The following is a 19,556-nucleotide window of genomic DNA, read 5'->3' as shown; positions in this document are numbered from 1 at the left end:
TTGTCGGCTACTTACCATCAAAAGCAAGTTCAGCTGCTTCACCAGATGTTCTCCTTATATTCACTGTCTTTGTAAATCTTTAATTGTCAAAGGTGACACTGTTTTGCTAGATTAACATCAATATTATTGTGAAATTAGAAATTCACAGGAAACAGCAGACAACTATAGTTTCAGATTTGGTGTGAATAGCCTTGTAGAGATAGATGGGCTCAAATTTTTTGATCGCTGTGTGGTTTATTTGCACTGATTATTTGCATTTGTTCTGAAAAGACCTGTAGACTCAACATACCTCATTAATCCACTAATCTAACTTTGTGGTACACCCCTCAGGTCAGTAAAACACTGGTAAGCTGGTTGCTTACTTGGATTGCAAACACACCATTAAGTTGTGTAATGTACCTCCTTCATTGCCTCCAGTCTTATTTACAGTCTAATTTCACTTTATCAAGGAAGATTGGTTTTTACTCCACATGCTGGAACTGAACTCAACCAATAAAGTTATTTCTCCCTCCACTGCAATTCACTTAAATATGACTGCACACCTAGAACTTACAGTGGTAATGTGGTGTATCCATTTTTAGAATCAAACACACAACACAGACATCTCTCAAGAAACAATGTTGAATGTTTAGAAAAATATGGATGGTTTATTTGACCCTACTATAACAAGCATTATAATCCATTTCCATGATGTTCAACTCCTCAGATGTCAATGGAACACAGTCTACATCCAAATATGAACAGTGGTATATCTGTTATCAACGACACATTCATTCACTTCTCGTCCTACAAACAGTTTTGCAAAGACACACACAGTAGAGTATTAATTTATCCTGTCAAATACTTGGTTAAGTGGGTTTCTATTCTGAGCTCACGAAACAGTGATGATTTATAGTTGTTTTTTTTAAGAATCTATTGAAAACAGACAGTCTAATACAAAGTCCATCCAGTACAGACTTGTCCATAGTACTGCTTCTAGAATAGCTTATTTACAATCGTCTACTGGAAGCAAAAAAACCTGCCATTGCTTTAAGAACAAAACAAGCTAGCCATCACTATTCAAACTCAAAAACAAAATCATAAAAAGAACAGAATATTTTTTTATTGATTGTGCTTTGTAACCCACAAAACCACTTCATTTTTAGAAATGGAACATCTGTCAGAGGCACCGAATAGAAGTGCTAATAACATCCATTTCAATTTCTCTCATTGAGATTCACTAGAGCTATGAGTCGGACAGGGCGTACAAATGGTTGTTTTTTTATTCATTTATTTATATATTTATAAAGTTATTACAGGCTCAACCTTGTTCATCACCTGTGGTGGTGTTGTGTTGCACAACAGAAGTCACGGAGGAGTCGGTCTATGTGTTTAACCATGCAAAGCCCTTTAAGATTTGCCAGAAAAGGTCACAGAGTAGATTTGTTGGACAAAGGGGGCCGATAAAGGCTTAAACAGACACAATCAGTGTTTTCTCACTAAAACATACACAGAATGAGGCTGTAGCCTGTGGATGAATAGGGTAATCAAGACAGTGGAAATAATAGGCAAGTTAGCTGGATAATACCACACCTCCCCCATCCACAACCCTCTCTGTCTTCAGATCTAGCTGGGCCTGTGTATACGGTGTACAGTGTAGCTCGTTTTTCCGGTCTCTCACAGTAAGCTAGTGGATGTTCTTGGTCCTGGAATGTCTGACTTTGCAGGAACCTCAGTCAAAGAAAGTGAAATCGCCACCATCCTACTCTTAAAGAAGGCCAGTGTACCCACATACCTCAATCAACCCCACCCCCCTGGCACACAACAGTGCTCCTTCCAGTGCAGTTCAGGTAGTCCTGGCTGCCGTTACACAGTCACTTCAGTCTTGCTTCCTGTGCGGTAGTGCTGTGGCTGTTGTTGTTGCTGCTGCTGCTGCTGCTGCTGGTGGTGCGGTGGGATGTAGTGGAGCTGTTCCACAGTGTGAGTCCGTCTGGAGGCAAACGCCTGCCTCTTGTTTACTGTCTGATTCATGGCTAAAGTGTTGGAGTGCCCGGTGCTTCCCGCTCCTGCTGCCCCGCTGCTGCTGCCGCCACCGCCACTGCCGCCGCCGCCGCCGCCACCACCACCATTGTTAGAGGCACTGGGATGGGAGTGCATTTTGGTCATCTTGTAGCGATCCATAAGTGGCGTGGTTGGTATGAACACATCTGTGTGCGAGATGGCACGCGACATTGACTTGTCGCTGCCCCGGAACCCGCCGGAGATGCTGCTAACCATGCCGCGCTTCAGCGACAACATCAGCTTGTCCGGGGAGAGCAGGGGATCCTGGGATAGGAGGCGGTCTTGTGAGTACAGGCGATCTTGTGAATAGAGGCGTTCTTGAGAGTAGTGGCGGTCTTTTGAGTAGAGGTGATCCTGCGACAGGAGTCGGTCCTTGGAGTATATGCGGTCCTTGGAGTACAGACGATCTTGGGAGGTGTGGCGGTCCTGTGGAAGAAGACGCTCCTGGGATCGAAGGCGTTCGGCAGACAGGAGCTGTTCGTCTGAGAGGATCCTGCCTCCGTATGGGGACATACCATTAGAGGACATGCTATAATCCTGCTGTGGGGCTCTCTGTGGGGACAGGACGCGATCCTGGGACATGGCCCTCTGGACGCGACGAGGCCTCTGCCTTTGCTGAGACTGCTGTGAAGACTGTGACTGGGAAGGTGCCTGGGAGATGGAGGACTGCGGGGCCTGGCTCTGGAGCTGCTGCTGTTCCCGGTGCTGTTGAGCAAAAGATGAATGAGGTGAGTTTATTCACAAATGCAGGGGTAAAAGGCTCTGCCACCCACTACTGCAGGAAGCAGAGAAAGACCAGCTATAGCTTCTAACAAATTCAAATCTGGAGACTCAGAGATAGCACACTTGCTTTGCCTCACAGATGCATAAAAAGCAAAGAGCATGACCTTGTTTAGACGGCTGCACTCTTAAACCAAGCACTTATGTACCCACCTGTTCTTGACTCATTTTGAGAACATGCAAGGGAAGAGTGCCTCTTGCTGCCAGGTCGGGCAGGTGGCGCTTACGAGTGTAGTAGTCCTCGACTTCTTTATCTGCTGCAGAAGAGACGGGAATAAATAAAAGAAAAAAGAAGCAAGAGGTGAAGAGGAGGTTCAGGGAGTGAAAGCAAGAGAAAACACAGGTAGGTGTTAGAATGCAAGGGGAGAAATTGGATAAACTGGGATTGGAGAACATTGCGCACAGTGCAGAGAATAGTGTTGGCGGACCCATCTGTGTTTCACCTTTCCAAGCTCATGGAGGGGAATAGAAAATAGAGAGACACAGGAATCGCAGTCAGACTGTATTACATGCTAGGCACATAGCATCCACACATCCAGGCTTCATCTGGGAGTCTACAGGCAGCTCTGGCTGTGGGAGCAAACTTTTCAAAGGTCATGTGAAAGTCTATAAACAAACATCGTCATATCATACAGATACGAAGGGAAACACACAAGCACCTTGTGTACATGCTGGAAAGCTAATTGTATTATTGAACAGTCACTTCCCATTGAGAATTGTGTTTTAATGTGCTCGAGAGAGTGTTTTATCTTTATTCGTGTGTACAAACATCGACAACATGCATTTAGAAGCAGATCACAAAAGACGAGAATACATTTCCAGAGACAGTAGAGCGTAGGAGTGAATGTGTCATCAACCACATGCCACACAACACAAACACATGCAGAAAGACTCGTCTTTGAGTACAGGACCACACACATAGTGACGCACATTCACAAAAACTCTGTCAGACAGCTTGTCAAAGAGACAAAATGCAGCATAAATTAAAAACTGGAAACATTCATAAGTCCATTGTTATGAAGACGCAAACTCTTTATTCTTCCTGAACACCAGCATGAATGTTTAAACAGTCAGAGGTGTCATTTATATGGGGGAAATAAATGGTGGAGAGCAGACCTCTCCACCTTGTTGAGAAATCGTAGATGACTTCAAGCCTGTCTTTTTCAATAATGGGTGCAGCAGTGCTCACACCACCTGTCAAGATTACACTCAGCCAAAATCCCCTTCAGCAGCGAGCCATGGGTGCTCGCTGCAAATCGATTCATTATGAGAGATAATAAAAACAAGATGTTCCTTTCTCAAGCATAATAGTCTTCAGGATTCGGGCAGGGGCATTGCAAACTCATCAACTATATTACCACGGAGTGAATGAATAACTTGTGATGTATACTGTCCTGCGCTGCAATGGGCTAAATGCTTTTCTTCAGTTTGATACCAATTTGCATTAATAAGCAGTAGCATTCTTCTCTTTTATTATCCCGACAATGAAAACGCTGCTCTATCTTCCCTCCAGCACAATCCAACATGATCTATCAGTGTGCACACACTAGTTGAGCAACAAAAAGAAACTGCAGAGCCTTTTGGCTATTTGCTGCAACAAATAATTTGCTTTGGAAGCAGAAAGAAAGTTGGGAAGACTGAAGGACACTGCCTAAGGATATTTTTCCATTTTAACACTGTCTCCTCTGTGGGCTTCTGTCTCTGACAATTGAATTCATTTGGTTTTGGCCTAAACTATTACGTTAATTCTTCAAGCAAAAGCACGATAATGTTGTTTTGTTTTTTTCTCCTTCCAATACGACTGAGGACCAGTAAATAGCAGCACTGCATCCTGCAAACCTGTTTTGCCATTTAGTTTGAAATGGTGCCCGGCAGCTACGTGTGGGAGCCAGTGTGGAGTGAGCCCTGACGGGATGAGTTGTAGATCGTCATCCTTCACTTTGACTGCACGCCAGCAGTGAAGTGGGGCAGTCATGATGAAATTACACGAGCCTTAAGGAATATTTGCGTTCCACTCGGAGAATATCATGAGATGAGACCTCATTACACAGCAGAAATCCAGCGTAGCACCGCTAAATCAATACTGAGCCGGGCCAGGCACAAGAAGCCGCTTAATGTACTTATACGCTCCAAGAGAAATAGTGGCTGCAGCCTTTAAGTGGAGACAAGGGAAGCATGGAATATCAATGACTCATAGTTTCGTGAGATGACTAGGCTGATTTCATGAAGGATCATAGTTGAGAAATGATTCTGATTCAAGGCCCTCAACATCCACTGAAATGATCAATGGGGAGTTGCAAAAATCTCCAGAAAGATGTGTGTGAGGACTTTTTTTCTCTCGATTGTTTGATGTCCTTCGTACAGCAAGCAAATCACTTTCATAGCCGAAACACTTTGGAGCCACTCAGTAAGTCCCAGTCAGGAGTCAGGGAAGCACACTTAATGCAATTTTTTTTTCTTTTGTCATGCAGGGCATCAGGGCAGGGAGCCTAGTCTTGCATTAGTGCAGTGAACTTGGACCTACTGAGTTTCTTCAGGGATGAGAACCGGCTGAGGTCGGCTTTGACGGCCGCCTCATAGGAGGGCGGCAGGTGTGACAGGCTCTGGAAGGAGCGTGAGAAAGACAGGTCGTAGGGCTCCGTCTGCGAGGTCAGGATGCCGCTTATCCGATTGTTTTCTGGAGACACATACATACATATACAGACACAGAAAAGGGAAGAGAAAAAAATGGGCAGGCTGGCTTCTCCTATCCCCTGTCCCCCCCCAAAAAGCTAGCCAGGCCACCATGGAAGACCACCTGCTGAGGGAGAGAAGGGAGATTGAGCTGGCAGGCAGGCTGGAGCTTTAGTTTTACAAATATTTCCTAGAGGCAGAGATGCTCTGAAAAAATCTAATTGGCATAAAGAAGGAATCCATGGTTGGATTTGCGGAAGTTTACTTTTTATTGTGCAAGTAAATTCAAGTTAAAATATTACAAAATATAGACACCATAGTTTCTCCAGAATTTTGTCAGGTGTAAATAATGTATTGTTGTTGCCAGGGCTGTAGCTACCATGGAAGACAGAGAGGACATGTCCTTGGTATTGTCTCTCAAGTAACACAATCATTCGTTATATTATGTCTCTGGAGAAAACTCACCAAATTGTTTGTCATATGAACCAACAAAAACCCAGAGGGATGTCAGAGAGTGGTGCTTCAGGATTGTTGGCCAACAAACTAACTAGATAACAGCCAAGTTTCTTTTTGATCTTTTGGTAACTTACTTGGCATTGATGTTTTTCAGCTACAGCAGATTTTAGTGCTGTCACTTTTTATGTGAAAATGAATTCAAAATGTTCAAATTCAAAATTCTCATTGTATGAGCACAACTGTCCAGCTTAAACTCAAGTGGTGAACATTATTAAAATGCACATAATTATAAGTTCTTGTGTGCGGTCAGTAAATGGCACTATGCCATTGGTTAATGTATCCTTATGCAATGGTACATATGATAGCCTATGAATTTGCACCCCACGGATGACATTATGGACTTGACATAAAGTTACAGCAATTAGGTTTAGGCAAGTAAACTTGGTGAAAACGTACTTTAAAATGACTCAATGTTTAGTCAAAGTTCACGTCTTTGGGAAGATCCCGTGGGGAAAGTCCCATGTTTTGTGACCCCTCCACCACCCACACCTGCTTATTTCTTTACTTCTATCAGTGCATTAGTCACGTGATTATTGCCTTCCCAAATATGTGGGTTATACACAAATTACTGGTTTATGATTACGTGGGATATGTATGAAATTTGGTGCACTACATCTCGTAGGAAAACATACTAACAGTGCATGAGAACAGCCTGCATTATTCTGACAGCTCATAATTCCAAAGTCCTAACAGTCCAAAAAATGTCCCACTGGATTAAAAGGCCATTTGTCCAACAGCCTGGTGTCCTGAAAATAAACGTGCATTGCTCGGAAGGGCCGTTTCTCCAAAATACACTACACACTCTCCCAAACAGAAGTACATGGCCAATTATTATGCAGAGTGAATTCAGTAGGACCCTCTTAAAATGGGTAAGGCATGACCCACCTTATTCTGCCTCTGCTTGGCCTACCTCAATATTCTTATCCTAATCTTAACCAGTCTCAATCCTCATGCCTAAATCTAAGCAACCCAAATAACTGCGAGAGTGCCTTGAGAAAAATGGCCCTTTGGAGAAATGGTATTTGTTTTCAAGATAATGGGCTGTCCTAGGAATGGGCTTTCAGTCCAGTGGGGCACGTTTTGGACTATTGGGGCTTCGGCATTATTACCCGTCAGAACAATTAGGCAGTCCCCCAGTACTGGTGTAACTGCTTTTGTCCTTGCTAAGGCAAACTGGAGAAAGCTAGCAAGCTTTACAACCGAATACCAAATCATAGCATGTTACTGTGAAAAGAAATGTGAGGCAGCATTGGATTCAGCAGCATATATGAAAACATTTTTAAGGCTGTTTTTTTTAACACAACTGCTTTACAGTAATGTTAGCTTGCAAATGAGGCAGTGAAGGAAATAAATGGAACAATGTTAATTCTACAGTGTATTTTAGGATAGGCTGCCTGGGTTGCATTGATTTGAATAAATTCTACCCCCTTTACACCGCCTGTTCAAGGTGGGAATATTACACCATTTTGCCGCCTCACCACTTTGCTTTCATTCTGCATTCTGGTATTGTTGCATTGAGTTCTGAGAGGTGGGGCATCTTTATTTGCATTAAGTTCTAGGCTACTTTGCAAATTAGGGGCATCAAGAGCCACTTACCACCTCTAGAGACTCCCGAAAAATGTTTAAACTAACTATTGTCGACCCAAAATGAAGGCAGATTATGTTTAAAGAGACACATTTTGGTGAGTTATTTTTGTAATATAAATGAAAGTTTCAAGAGCTGCTGTGTTGGTCCAGTTTGAAATCTAGGAGCCCACAGCCCACAATTAAACGCTGCCTAGTTGCATGCCCATCAAGCGCCCAGTGCTGGGAGGTGGCACAGGCTCTTGTATCCAAAAACGCCACTGTGGACAGGTAACTTTACATGTAAATTAGAATTACATTTTTTGAACCACTGACAGCCCCATTTCAAATAATAATAATTTCATTTTAACCAGCAAAAGAGACTGTCAGTAAAAATGAGAAGCCTGATACCTTGTTAGAGTTTTGTACTCTCTGTTGTGCTCATAAAACAACAAGGAGAACTAAAGACTTGATCATTGTTAGCCTGAAACTGTATCCCAAATTGAACTGTCTAAATTTTTTTTGCTGTTTTTAGGCCAAAAACTAAATAACACAGGGACTTGCTACATCCCCATTAGAATTATATGCTGACATTGTGGGCTTTGAAACAGCATCTTAACAGTGTTTACAGAAAAGGGTATTTAACAATAGAGTGAATACACTGAATGCAAATATAGAAATAACAAATGTATATATAAATAATGCATTTTAAGGAAAAATATTTGTGGGCTAGTCAGAAATATTTTTTGGGTGGTGTTTGGACTCATGACCTCAGTGTTTCTAAAAGCTCGGCTACAGCCCTGGTTGTTGGCTTTATACACTCTAAGGTTAGTATCACAAGCACCAGGACTCTTCGTCTCTTTTCTTTCAATTTTAACATCACTTACTCAAGAAAACAGTTTCTCTGCCTGAGCTTTAACTCAGCCGGTGAGTTTAGAGTGTCAGCCTTTGAGAAATGGTTGCATATCTAAAACTCCAACTTGCTGGTGGCAGCGATGGGGGAGTACAGGCGGTCACATCAGGCACTCAGTGAGCGGTTGGTGCGGGACTGACTTGACAGGTGACGTGGTGGTTTGACGGGAGGAAACAGCGGTCCACAAAAGAAAAAAGAAAAAGAGAGAAACAAGACAACACACCAAACAACAGATGTGTGCTGCAGAGTGACCCTGCTCGTGACAGTGCTGTGATGTGATCTGGGGCCGGGCAGAGAGCAATGCCTGGACTGGCTGTCGTTGATGTGACGTGATATGATGCCAGAAGGACGCACAAGGGGGGTGACTGGACCAAAGCCCTCTTTTATTTTCGCCTTCTCTTTATCTCCCTTTTTCACACATGCACACACACAAACATCCGCAGTCTGTCCCATTCTCCACCGTCTTCCTTGCTCTGTCAATCTTATCTGTCCTACCATGCTGCCACCCACTTTCCTCCGCTCCTTAATTCTTTCTTGTCCGTTCAGTATTCCCCTCTCTCTCATTTTCTTTCTCACTCCTGCTCTATCTCGCTTTCCCCAGTGGTCTGTGAGTCTGTCACGCAGTGCAGAGCAGCGGGCATGGGTGCGGCTCATCACCAGCCTCCAATGGACAGATAAAAATAGGGCTTTAGTAACTGCTGCAGGATGGAGAGAAGGAAAGGAAAGAGGAGAAGAGATGGAGATAAGAGAATCTAAAAGGAAATAAAGGAGACCGAAATACAAGAAGGAAAGAGCATAGTTTGATGAAACAAGGAGGGCGGCTTGGGAGAGTAGGACAGAGGGGTGGCAACAGGGCCGGGCGACAGCAGGGGATCCTGGGAGCTGCAGGGAGGGAGTTTGAAGGATGTGAACGATCTGTGACTGGACTGTCTGCCACACTGCATCAATACGGAAGAATCGACTCAGATTGTTGCATGCTGTTAGCTATCTCAATAGCAAACACTTTTCACTGCTTCATCACGATGGACAGTACAACCACACAGACCTGACACAAGTAGTCTTTGCAGATCCAGCATGTTTTTTTAAGAGAGAAGTCTGAAGATATTTCTTTTACTGACGAAAAATGCAATGACAAAATTAAAAGACCAAAACCAACAGTTAAGTGATCCTACTAACAAGCCTTCCCAACCTAAGTCTTGTACCGAAAACTGGGTGGGGACTGCCCATTGTTCTGATGGCCCATTTTTTCCAAACCCCCAACTGGGCAGAAATGTCCCATTGGACCCAAAGCCCAACAGCCTGTTCTCCTGAAAACCAACGCCCACTGCTCTGAAATATACACTCTCCCAAACAGAAGCATGTTGCTAATTATTATGCACAATGACATCACTGGACCTTCCCAGGCGCCAATTCCTTTTTCCTACTACGGCAAAGGTATGACCTGCCGGACTCTGCCTCTGCTGGCTAGTACTTGTTGCCTTCGTTGGTTGGGTCAGTTAGATTTATGCATGAGGAGTGTGACTGGCAAGGGTCAGTGTTGAAAAGTAACTACTAACATGTAAGAGTTAATAATTACAAAAGAGGTGTCATTCTAATCCCTAACACTTACTCAGAAAAAATACATAATAATCAAAGCTTTTGTGATTAAAAAGGGCTTACATCAAATTTTATATTTTTCAGTAAGAGGATTTATGTAGAATATAATATTCATTGGGTTGCTTTGCAGTCTTTCGTCCTGCAGGAATGCCAGGTGTAATACCAAACTCTGGGACCAATCAGATATGTGACCCGGTACCAGAGTGTTCCAGATTGTTCCAGATTGTTGAGTTTTGTGAGTTGTTGAATGGTTAGGGTTCAGGTTTAGGGGCTTGGTCGGGGATTCTGATAGGTTAGCATAAGAATATAACAATAAACCAATCAGAGGCAGAGGAGGGAGGATCATACCTTCACCATTGTAGGAACATTTTTTTATTGCAGGGCTGACTGATTGCAGGCCATCAATCTTTCTAACCGCAGGGAGTGTGTGTATTTTCAGAGCAATGGTCCTTTGAAGCAATGGCTGTTTGTTTTCAGGATAATGGGCTGTCAGGGCTTTTGCTCCAATGGAACTTTTTTTTGTACTACTAGGGTTTCGGAATAATAGGCTGTTGGAACAATTGCATGGCACCCACTGGGTGGTATGTTCCTACAGTATGATGGACATGGGCACATACACCTATCCTGCTAATCAGATTGAATCCCTCTTTTATTTTACTACAATCATTCTGCCTGACACTTGTTGCAAGGGTAGTATGTTTTGCTTTGCTTTGCCCTAACCTGTTCCAAAGTGACATAGCAGTTGTTAGGATCAGTTAATGTTATGACAATTTAAGAAATATGTCCATTTAGGGGTCTTCCGTTCTCTAGGTTGATTAACAACAACACATAGGGCTGCCTGGATTTCATCTATGCTTGTTCCATTTTTTTCTCTCACTACCTTTTATTTGGCTTAGACAGGTGGCTAGCCAGCCACGTAGGAATGGAATTTCCCCATTTTTACTCGTTACTACAAAGCTATGATTGGTCAACTGTTTCTCTATCTGGTGAAAACAACAAACCCATAAATCTCTAAATAAACTGAAGTTGTGTGTTCAAAGGTTTATTCATCCACGACTAAAAATAGTCCCCAGCAAATGCACTATTTCCTCCAGTTTAAATAATGTTTGCTAAAAACTAGCCTAGTGGAGTAGTGTCCAGCTGTGTAAAAATGTCATTGTATTAGTGACCTATAGGCTTGTGACTGAGCACTGCAGACAGGGTGGGGAATCAGAGACTTCAAAACCAAAACATTGTTGGTTTTGGTCTTTTTGTGGAATTTAGAAAACCATACAGTTACTTTGTCACAGCTTTCACATGAAATCACATGAATTTACTTTCATGTACTTTCATGGGTCAGAAGGATTCTTGGACTTTTTTTGCCCCACTTGACAAACTGAAATGAATTTTCTTGTTGAAGCAGGTTCAAACAAACAGCAAGACTTATTAGCAAATGCTACTTAGATCAGGTCTGAAAACACAACTCAAGTGGAAGACACAAACGTGGAGGTTGATTTGTGGTGAATGTGTACATAAATATGTGCTGGAATGTAATGAATGAATTGTACACTAAATGTCTGTATGACTTACCACGTCTCAATGATCGGTGAGCTACCAAACCCAAGTGAAAAACAAATATTTCAGAGACATGTTGATGGGGAGAAAAGCAAAGCCTACAGAGACCTACTCCATATTCAGCATGACTAGTACAGAGCCCCCCCCCCCCCCCAAAAAAAAAAATTAAAATCAGCGTTTACTTCCTGCGGCATGTGATGTACACTTGTGTGTATGATTGCACATTTTCTGCTTGTGATTTGCAACTGTATCTCCTGGTTGTTTGAGTCACAACCTGGGGGGAGGTGGGGTGGGATGGTGTCAGCGGGTTTTATCTAGAAAATACACTACGTGCTGAAATTGGAAGCCTTTCAGGGGGCCTGTGATCAAAGTCTGTGTTAGATGTGTTGTTGAAATGGATTTTTCATGTTTTCCATAGATCTCCAAGGCATTTCTCCATAGTCGCAGTTTGCTTATCTGTGTGTGTGTGTGTGTGTGTGTGTGTGTGTGTGCGTGTGTGCGCACGCGCAAAATAGACCACATGGTCAATTATGTCCATAAAGAAGAGGCCATTCTGGCTGCAGACTTCAAGCACAACCCCTGAATGCTTGAGAGCAAGCGAGTCATTTTTTTTGTATTGTGGTTGAAACAAACAGAATATAAATCAAATGGCAACATCAGACTGATTTAATAAATATAGAAGGCAGCGAATATTCAGCTTATGGCCTCCTTTCTTTTCTTTTTCTCTGCTGTCTCTCTTCTCTCCAGTCTCCACCTTGCTTCCTTATGCAACCACTACTCTTCACATCTGCCAGTCTGCGACCCCGGGCCAGCCTCAGCTCACTCAGAAGAACTGTTCGAACAAACAGCTGCATGACATCAGTAATAAAAACCGATTCACAGTGATGCTCCTCACGGGAAGCATGAGGTTACGGTGATAACTTTTTGTTCTTGGGGTTTCACGCTCCGTCAACCAGAGGACGGGATGACCTCGACAGAACATTACCTTGATACTCCACCAATTGTATTCCCTTTAAAAAAGAGATGGACAGCGACTATGGCCTGATCCCGCTCACAGAAAAATGTTCATGCCTATGGGATGTGACACTTCTATGATTCAATCGTCAATGAAAAAGCCTAATTTTCAATAACAGAATGGATTCGCGGTGTGACAAATTGAAAAGAGGACCATGTCAAGGGGTTTTTCACACATCCGTGTCAGGCACTAAATTCAAGTTAATGCCCTGGTCCAGGCTTCACCTCAAACACTGAACAGAGCTGTGGATTCACTTGAATATTCCCCTCTCCCCCTAGTTTGTCTTACCATTCTTAGGTGTGCGTGTAGGGCTACCTAAAGCCACATGGTTATAGCTGTGTTGATGGGTACCTGCAATGACAAAAGCAATGAAAGATCCGTTCAGCATCCATGAGGAGTGCTCTGTATCAGCTCAAATACTGTACAGACCGTTAGCAGTGTGAGGGTGACAATTAAAGAGACAGTTCACCAGTTGTGAGATATGCTTTTCATATAATTCACAAAATACCGATTTATGTCGAGAAATTTGTGCATTTTATGTTGACTTTTATAGAATACACAAGTCACAAAGCCACATCGCCATTCTACTGGGGATAAACTAATTTTGTGGGTGAAATATCCCTTTAATTTCTTCAAATGAAGTTAATGGACATAAAAAGAGATGCGAGACATTATGAGATGAGTAAGGCTGCAGTAGGTGGAGTCCGCTCAGTGTTACCCTGCAAAACATTTTTTGTTTACATCAAACAGAATCCAGAGAGTCAGAGGCTACAGTAGAAACCTTACGGATGAAAAAACAAACAAACAAACAAACAAAAAAACAGGGCTGTATACAATATTTATAACATCCTGTCCTGGAACATACAGGCTCCCATATTTTTTGAAAACTGTGTTACTTGAGAGAAAAGACACAAACACAACATCAATCCGTGCAGTCATCATGAGAAAATGCCTCAGTGTGATAATTCTACGGCGGCCGACACACTTCAACTCATGAAACCACAAGCAGAGCACTTTTTAAAAAATCACATTAACAACACATATACACATATCTAAAAAGGCTCAAATTAATTAAACTCACGCAAAGAATGGCATCCACCAAAGTGACAACACACAGGCGGCACACAGACGCATTGCAAAGAGGATGTAGAAATGTTATTCTTGCCAGCTTGTTTTGTTCGCAGTCACATCCTCACCTGACTCATACACACTCTCACACAAACACAAAAATGCTTATGTCCTCTTCTGGACAACCCACTCCAACACCACAAACACACACTTGCCACACAAACATCCCTCAACTTAGATCCATGCCCCACCCTATGTTTCTCGATAGCTGCTGTGATCTGGTTTGTTTCAGTGTTTGTTTTGTGGAAGCCATCACTGTTACACCACCTCAACCTCGACATGTGTGTGACCAGTGTGTCTTATCAGGGGGAGGGCATGGTGGATGGCAAGACATCTATCAGCAGATAGCAGCAAACCACTGTTCGAAATCAACAAAATCTGGTATTTTTTAACAAGATATTGGAACATTTCTAGCTGTGTTCACGGCAACATAAGTGGGTATTTGTCAACAAGAGTTTCAGACATTTTTACCCATGTTTTTAGCTACAAAAGCAGGTATGTTCCAACAAGAGCTAGAGACATTTCAAGCCGTGGTCGTAGTCATGAAAGTGGGTATTGTTTAACGTGAATGTTGGACATTTCTAGTCATGTTTGTGGTGACAAAAACAAATATTTTTAACAAGCGTTCAGGACATTTCCAGCCATACTTGTGGTGACAAAATTGTGCATTTTATAACAAGAGTTTGGGACATTTCTAGCCATATTTTTAGCGACAAAAGTGGGTATTTTTTTTGTGAGCATTTGGGAGATTTCCAGCAGTGATCATAATGACAAAAGCAGATGTTTTTCAATATGAGTTTGGGACATTTCAAGCGGTGTTTAGAGTGATGAAAGCAGGTATTTTTTAACAAGAGCTTGGGACATTTCCAGACATGTTTTTAGTGGCAAAAGTGGGTGTTATTTGTATTTATGTTGTTGCATTGTTTTAATTATCTTAACAGCATAATCTCTAGCTTTCACCTGCTGTTACTGATGCACAGAACAGAATTTTAAGATTTGTAAGTGGATGCTTCTTATTGAAATGCACCTTGGCAGACATAGTTCTTCTCACCTTTCACTTTTTATCTGAACCATGAAGTATCAACTATTTTCAAATGCTTTACACCTCACAATCAATATGTGTCAACTAAAATTAACATTTGCATGTGAAAGATCACTCCTAACCTTTGCAATAGCAGCATCATAAATACATTTAAATCTCAACTTATGTCTGTAAAAGCATGTCTGTATTTGACTGTTGATTCTTATTTTACAGTGTTATTTTAATGTTGTGAATGTTTGAAAGTGATTAGCGAGTGTGTTTCTAAATGTGCTGGTGTTTTACTTAAATGCAAGCATTTAAGTAAAACATTGAACCATTTAATTGTGACACATATGTTGTAAAAGTGGTGAAAATGTTTTCTATTTGTTTTCTGAAGTTGCAGTCCTCCACGGCACAGTTTCTCAAATACATTCACACACACGCACATCCTCCGTCTTTGGTCATTGCCTTTTTTTCTCTGTCTCTCTGTGTGCATGAGTTGGTCTAATCAGCAGAAACAGTCTTCTGCCATTTTAATTTCCAACTCTGAGAATAAACAACAGTTTCTCCCAATCATATCTCCATCCTACTGTGCCGGAGTGTTTGCGGTTGACAGGGAATGTGATGCAGTGGTACAGAGCTCGGCTGGGCACTGCAGTGTGGAGATGCTTTAGTTGAAAGATGGGACCTTTACTGAGCCCATTGTACTGAGAAAGCTGATGAATGACAGCCATTCTCAGCAGTGTGTAGGATCGTGTGTGTGTGTGTGTGTGTGCGTGTAAGTGGGTTTGTATGTTTGTATGTGAGGAGGAGGCAACGATAGATGGAGACCCCGTCGTAGAGTGTTGCCGTCGCAACACGTTCATTTGCTGTCTGCTGCTGTGCCTGTTTAAAAATGCATTAGAGCCAACTGCTGAAACATCCATTTACATCTGTCACAGATGTGAAGGAGGAGAGGGAGGCCCAACGCTCTCACATCATGGATTTCAATATTTGCTCGAGCTATAGAGATGGATGAGATGTTCCTTCACTGCCTTTCTCTTATTTCAGATGCTTAACAATGACTCTCACAGAAGAGATGATTCAAAAGGGGAAAAGTCATCGTGATCTGAGACTGCCTCCTGAATATATTCAATAAACAGCATTGTAAGATAAATATATGTCTGTTTAGTTACCATCTGATGTGTCACAAGAGTAATTGAACCTACATCCAGGATGTAAAAGCTTTTACATGCCGTTTGTAGGACACAAAGAAGCTGTCACATAAAAGTTGCATTTTATGTCTCCAACAGAAAGAAAATATTGCTACAAGTGCTGACAATGTAGTTAAACTGAAATCCTGTTCACACAATGGGCTCTAGTTTCGCAGACTGGGTGAGGCGGGGGCGCAGTGCACCTGCGCTTCGCCAACTGGGTGTGGCCAGGTGGATTTGGCGTAAGTTGGTGGCGTAATGAGAGTTTACTCAACTCGCCATGGCAGAAGAGAGCAGCAGCGTCAGACGGCCAAACTTCTCCCAGGAGGAAACTGATGTTTTGGTCCGGGAGGTCCAAGCTCGCAGTGTCCGGAACTGCGAGCAGACCTCCACGGGCTGATGATGCAAAGGTAGCCTGGGAGGAGGTCACCACAACTGTAAATCAATGTTGCGTTTCTCTCGTGCGCGCTCTCTCTTTCTCTCTCTTTCTCTCTCACAGTCTCACTCTGTTTCTTTTCTTTTGACTTTTCTAAGATGACAGATGCTGAATATATACTCCCTTTCTGATGCTGTGGCTGTTTGTGGTTGGCTGAGAGGGATGTGAACTCATTAGTTTGCTGCTGTGTTAATCAAATCAGGTTGGGTTTCCATTACGCGTGCCAAATGTGCCAAACAGTGCCAATCCCCTTTGATCTGACATCAGATGTGACGGGACAGTCGATATAGAGATACATTTATGTGCTGATTGCAGATAGTTGCATTGAATAGTGGTTTTTGTGGGTATTTATTGCATCGTTAATGTGCCTGATATTCTGGAAACCTGCCTGTGAGGTTTTGGTGACGTGTGCGCACTGTCCGCCGGTCAGCCAAACTTCAGCTTACACCGGCTGTGCTCCGCCTGCGCTGACAGTAGACCTGCTTTCAGCTGGCGAGCTTTTAGCGCACCTTCGGCGAAGCCTTTTGGCACGAAACTGTCACTGCGCCAAGCTGGATCTGTCGACACCTCCCCCTGCTGCGCCGCCACACCCATCTCAGCGCACCTCGGTCTGCCAAACTACCAAACTGAGCATGCCTCGAGTTGCGCTGCTCGAAACTAGCTCTGCGTGGGGTTCGCCACCCTGCGCTGCGCTGGGAAACTAGAGCCCAATAAGTCATTTGTGGATGTATGGTAAGTTGATTTTTTATTAGTTGTGGAGGACATTTTTTTCTAAAGTAAAAATCATCACACAAATTATGTCCTTCCCAAATTGCACTACAAATTAATGTTCTATAAAAACTACAAAATCTTTGAAACCATTGCTCATTTTAAGATGTGTGAATAAATGTAAAACTTCCTTTTCTGAAATAAAAGTGCCACTTTTTATAGATAGCATTTAAAATCTAATGTGTCACAACTGACAAGTAATTTATGATACAGTGCTTAAATATTTAAAGTGTACTTTTGTGCTTATCTTTATTTTCTGTCATAATGTTACAATGTTGGATAATGAGGTAAACATATGTCAAAAATAATCTCTGTGAGTAAAATCCTCAGGCTTCGGACTGTGTTTTTTTTTTTTCTTCTGTGGCTACAAGATAACATCAGCTTGTGACAAATTCCTTTATGGTCATCTGCTCCAGGGCATGCTACTGCAAGTGTTTATATTATGGATACTGCTACATGAAGTTAGATGCTAACACCTGGGAAGCATACGATCTTGGATGCTGGTGTTGTACATTACTCCCAGATTTCGGATCATGTTCATTTGAATAATGGTGATTTTTAACGAGAGAAAGTGAGGCTATACACAGTTACACTGCCTACAAGTATGCTGCTACATGTAGCTATACGCTACAGTCAGAGAAATGCGGAATGTTGGTTGCTATTGTTGTTCATCTCTTTCTGATTTTGGATCATATTCCTGCTGGGAAATGTCTTATTGTGTTTAAAAGCTTTTATTTGGGATTTTTCACAGTAGAAAGTGTCGCGATACCACATTCCCAGGCTGCAATGCACAGACTCAGAGATACAAAAGACTCAGAAATGCTGGCCAATCAGAGCAGACTGGGTTTTTTCAGGAGGGGAGCTTAAAGAGACAGGTGCTAAACAGAGCCTCCTAAGACAGACAGTTAATACAGGAGTTCCACCACAAACCATATGAGGAAAATTAAGTGTTTTTCAATCATGGAAGCAGTGTTTTAGTAGAAACCCAAAATAGAATGACGAACCTGAAAATAAGCATTATGTGTCACCTTTAAATAAAAAAGCGGACTGAAAAGTTTCAATCAAAAACACTGTAATATGCTGTGAAAACTGGTCTGCTGTTAAGCCACTCAATCCAACAGCCATCCTTTACATCCAGTTTAATAGGCGTGCATTTACTGAAGTGTAGATAATCCTGGACATGTCATCAGTCCATCACCAGACTCATGTACTAGCATATACGTATGCGATGAATCCACACTAATATTTGTGGGAAAATCCTACATTATGAATCTGTAAACTATGACATACTATTGGAAAATGTAGCTAATTCTGCAACGTGTGGCTTCTTTGAAACCACAGAAAGACAAACTTTACAAAAAGAAAGAAAGAAAACTGGCCGCACTGACAAGTGACATCTCCCTGATTTGATCATTAAAAGGTATTATGTTCTCTGACTCTCACTCAAAAGTACAGTTAGAGAACTCTGACATGGACTGATACTGTGCAATATTCTTGATCTCTAAGAAGTTTCGTCTCATTCTGGTGATTTCTACTCAAAGCTGGTCTGAGGGGTCTGGAGAGACGGGCTGAGCTGAACGACCCACTGAAAAGAAGCAGAGGACTGTAGCTCATTAAGAATCTGGACAGTCATGTTCGGGGATCTCTCTGTAATCTGGGGACCAATTAACCGTACTCAAGGAAAAGTCCCAGTACAACCAGCAGCCCCAACCTCTCAGAGCCATGAGGCTGCTTATCGGCTCGGAACACCCCACCGCACCATCACCCTCTTCGCCTGACATTGCAAAAATACTCTCCACACACCATGTTACCATGAAGCAGCTCCAGAAAACCTCTGTCAATGATGAATGGAGCTTACAGTGGGGGTGAGACCTTCTGGATACACTGCTGTCCATTAGTTATTGCCGTCATCTCCTTAAACTGGCATGTTAAAATAGATGCAAAGCCAGTGCTGTTGTCTAATCACACAGTGGGTTGATTATTTATGATTGACATGCTCTCCAGATTGTTGGGTTAAACAGGGTCCTTATCTAAATTGCTAAATGGATGTTTTTCTGTCAGTATGTTGATGACGCAGCTGTGTGTTTGTCAGATGGTGTCAGTCAGATTTAGTGTCTGAATCCACCATATATCTATGACGGGTGGGCTGCAGAGCCCAGTCTTAGACACTGTCTTTTGGATACAGTTGCCCTCACCTCCACGAGAAGATTACTCACATGAAATTTCCCTTCGCTTAAAACCGATCTCCGGAGAATACCTCCTTGGCAAGTTTGCATAATAGCATCCAGATGGCACACAAGTGAGTCAGTAATCTGACATTTGGCGTGGCATTTTGTTTCACATCACACTTCCAAACATCA

At 42.5% G+C, this 19,556-nt stretch overlaps 1 protein-coding gene across 13 annotated transcripts in view; it reads right to left on the bottom strand.

Annotated features, from left to right (window-relative positions):
- Positions 1 to 624: 624 nt before the first annotated feature.
- The window catches only part of shisa6b (shisa family member 6b), a 90,044-nt gene continuing 71,112 nt past the window's right edge, over positions 625 to 19,556 (bottom strand). For 2 of the 13 annotated variants that reach the window (XM_033611268.2, XM_033611271.2), the window contains 5 exons: positions 12,939 to 13,001; positions 11,651 to 11,671; positions 5,345 to 5,497; positions 2,974 to 3,077; positions 625 to 2,745 (listed from right to left, as the gene is read on the bottom strand). In XM_033611268.2, coding sequence (XP_033467159.2) covers positions 1,846 to 2,745; positions 2,974 to 3,077; positions 5,345 to 5,497; positions 11,651 to 11,671; positions 12,939 to 13,001 — 1,241 coding nt within the window. In that variant the 3' untranslated portion in view covers positions 625 to 1,845. The remainder of the gene's footprint in view (positions 2,746 to 2,973; positions 3,078 to 5,344; positions 5,498 to 11,650; positions 11,672 to 12,938; positions 13,002 to 19,556) is intronic. The other 11 variants (XM_033611275.2, XM_078163038.1, XM_033611277.2 and 8 more) reach the window with 6 other exon arrangements.

Source organism: Epinephelus lanceolatus, chromosome 21 (genome assembly GCF_041903045.1).
Source record: "Epinephelus lanceolatus isolate andai-2023 chromosome 21, ASM4190304v1, whole genome shotgun sequence".
NCBI classification, from domain to species: domain Eukaryota; kingdom Metazoa; phylum Chordata; class Actinopteri; order Perciformes; family Serranidae; genus Epinephelus; species Epinephelus lanceolatus.
The sequence above is the reverse complement of the archived record's forward strand: the minus strand, read 5'-3'. Positions and strand labels throughout refer to the sequence as shown.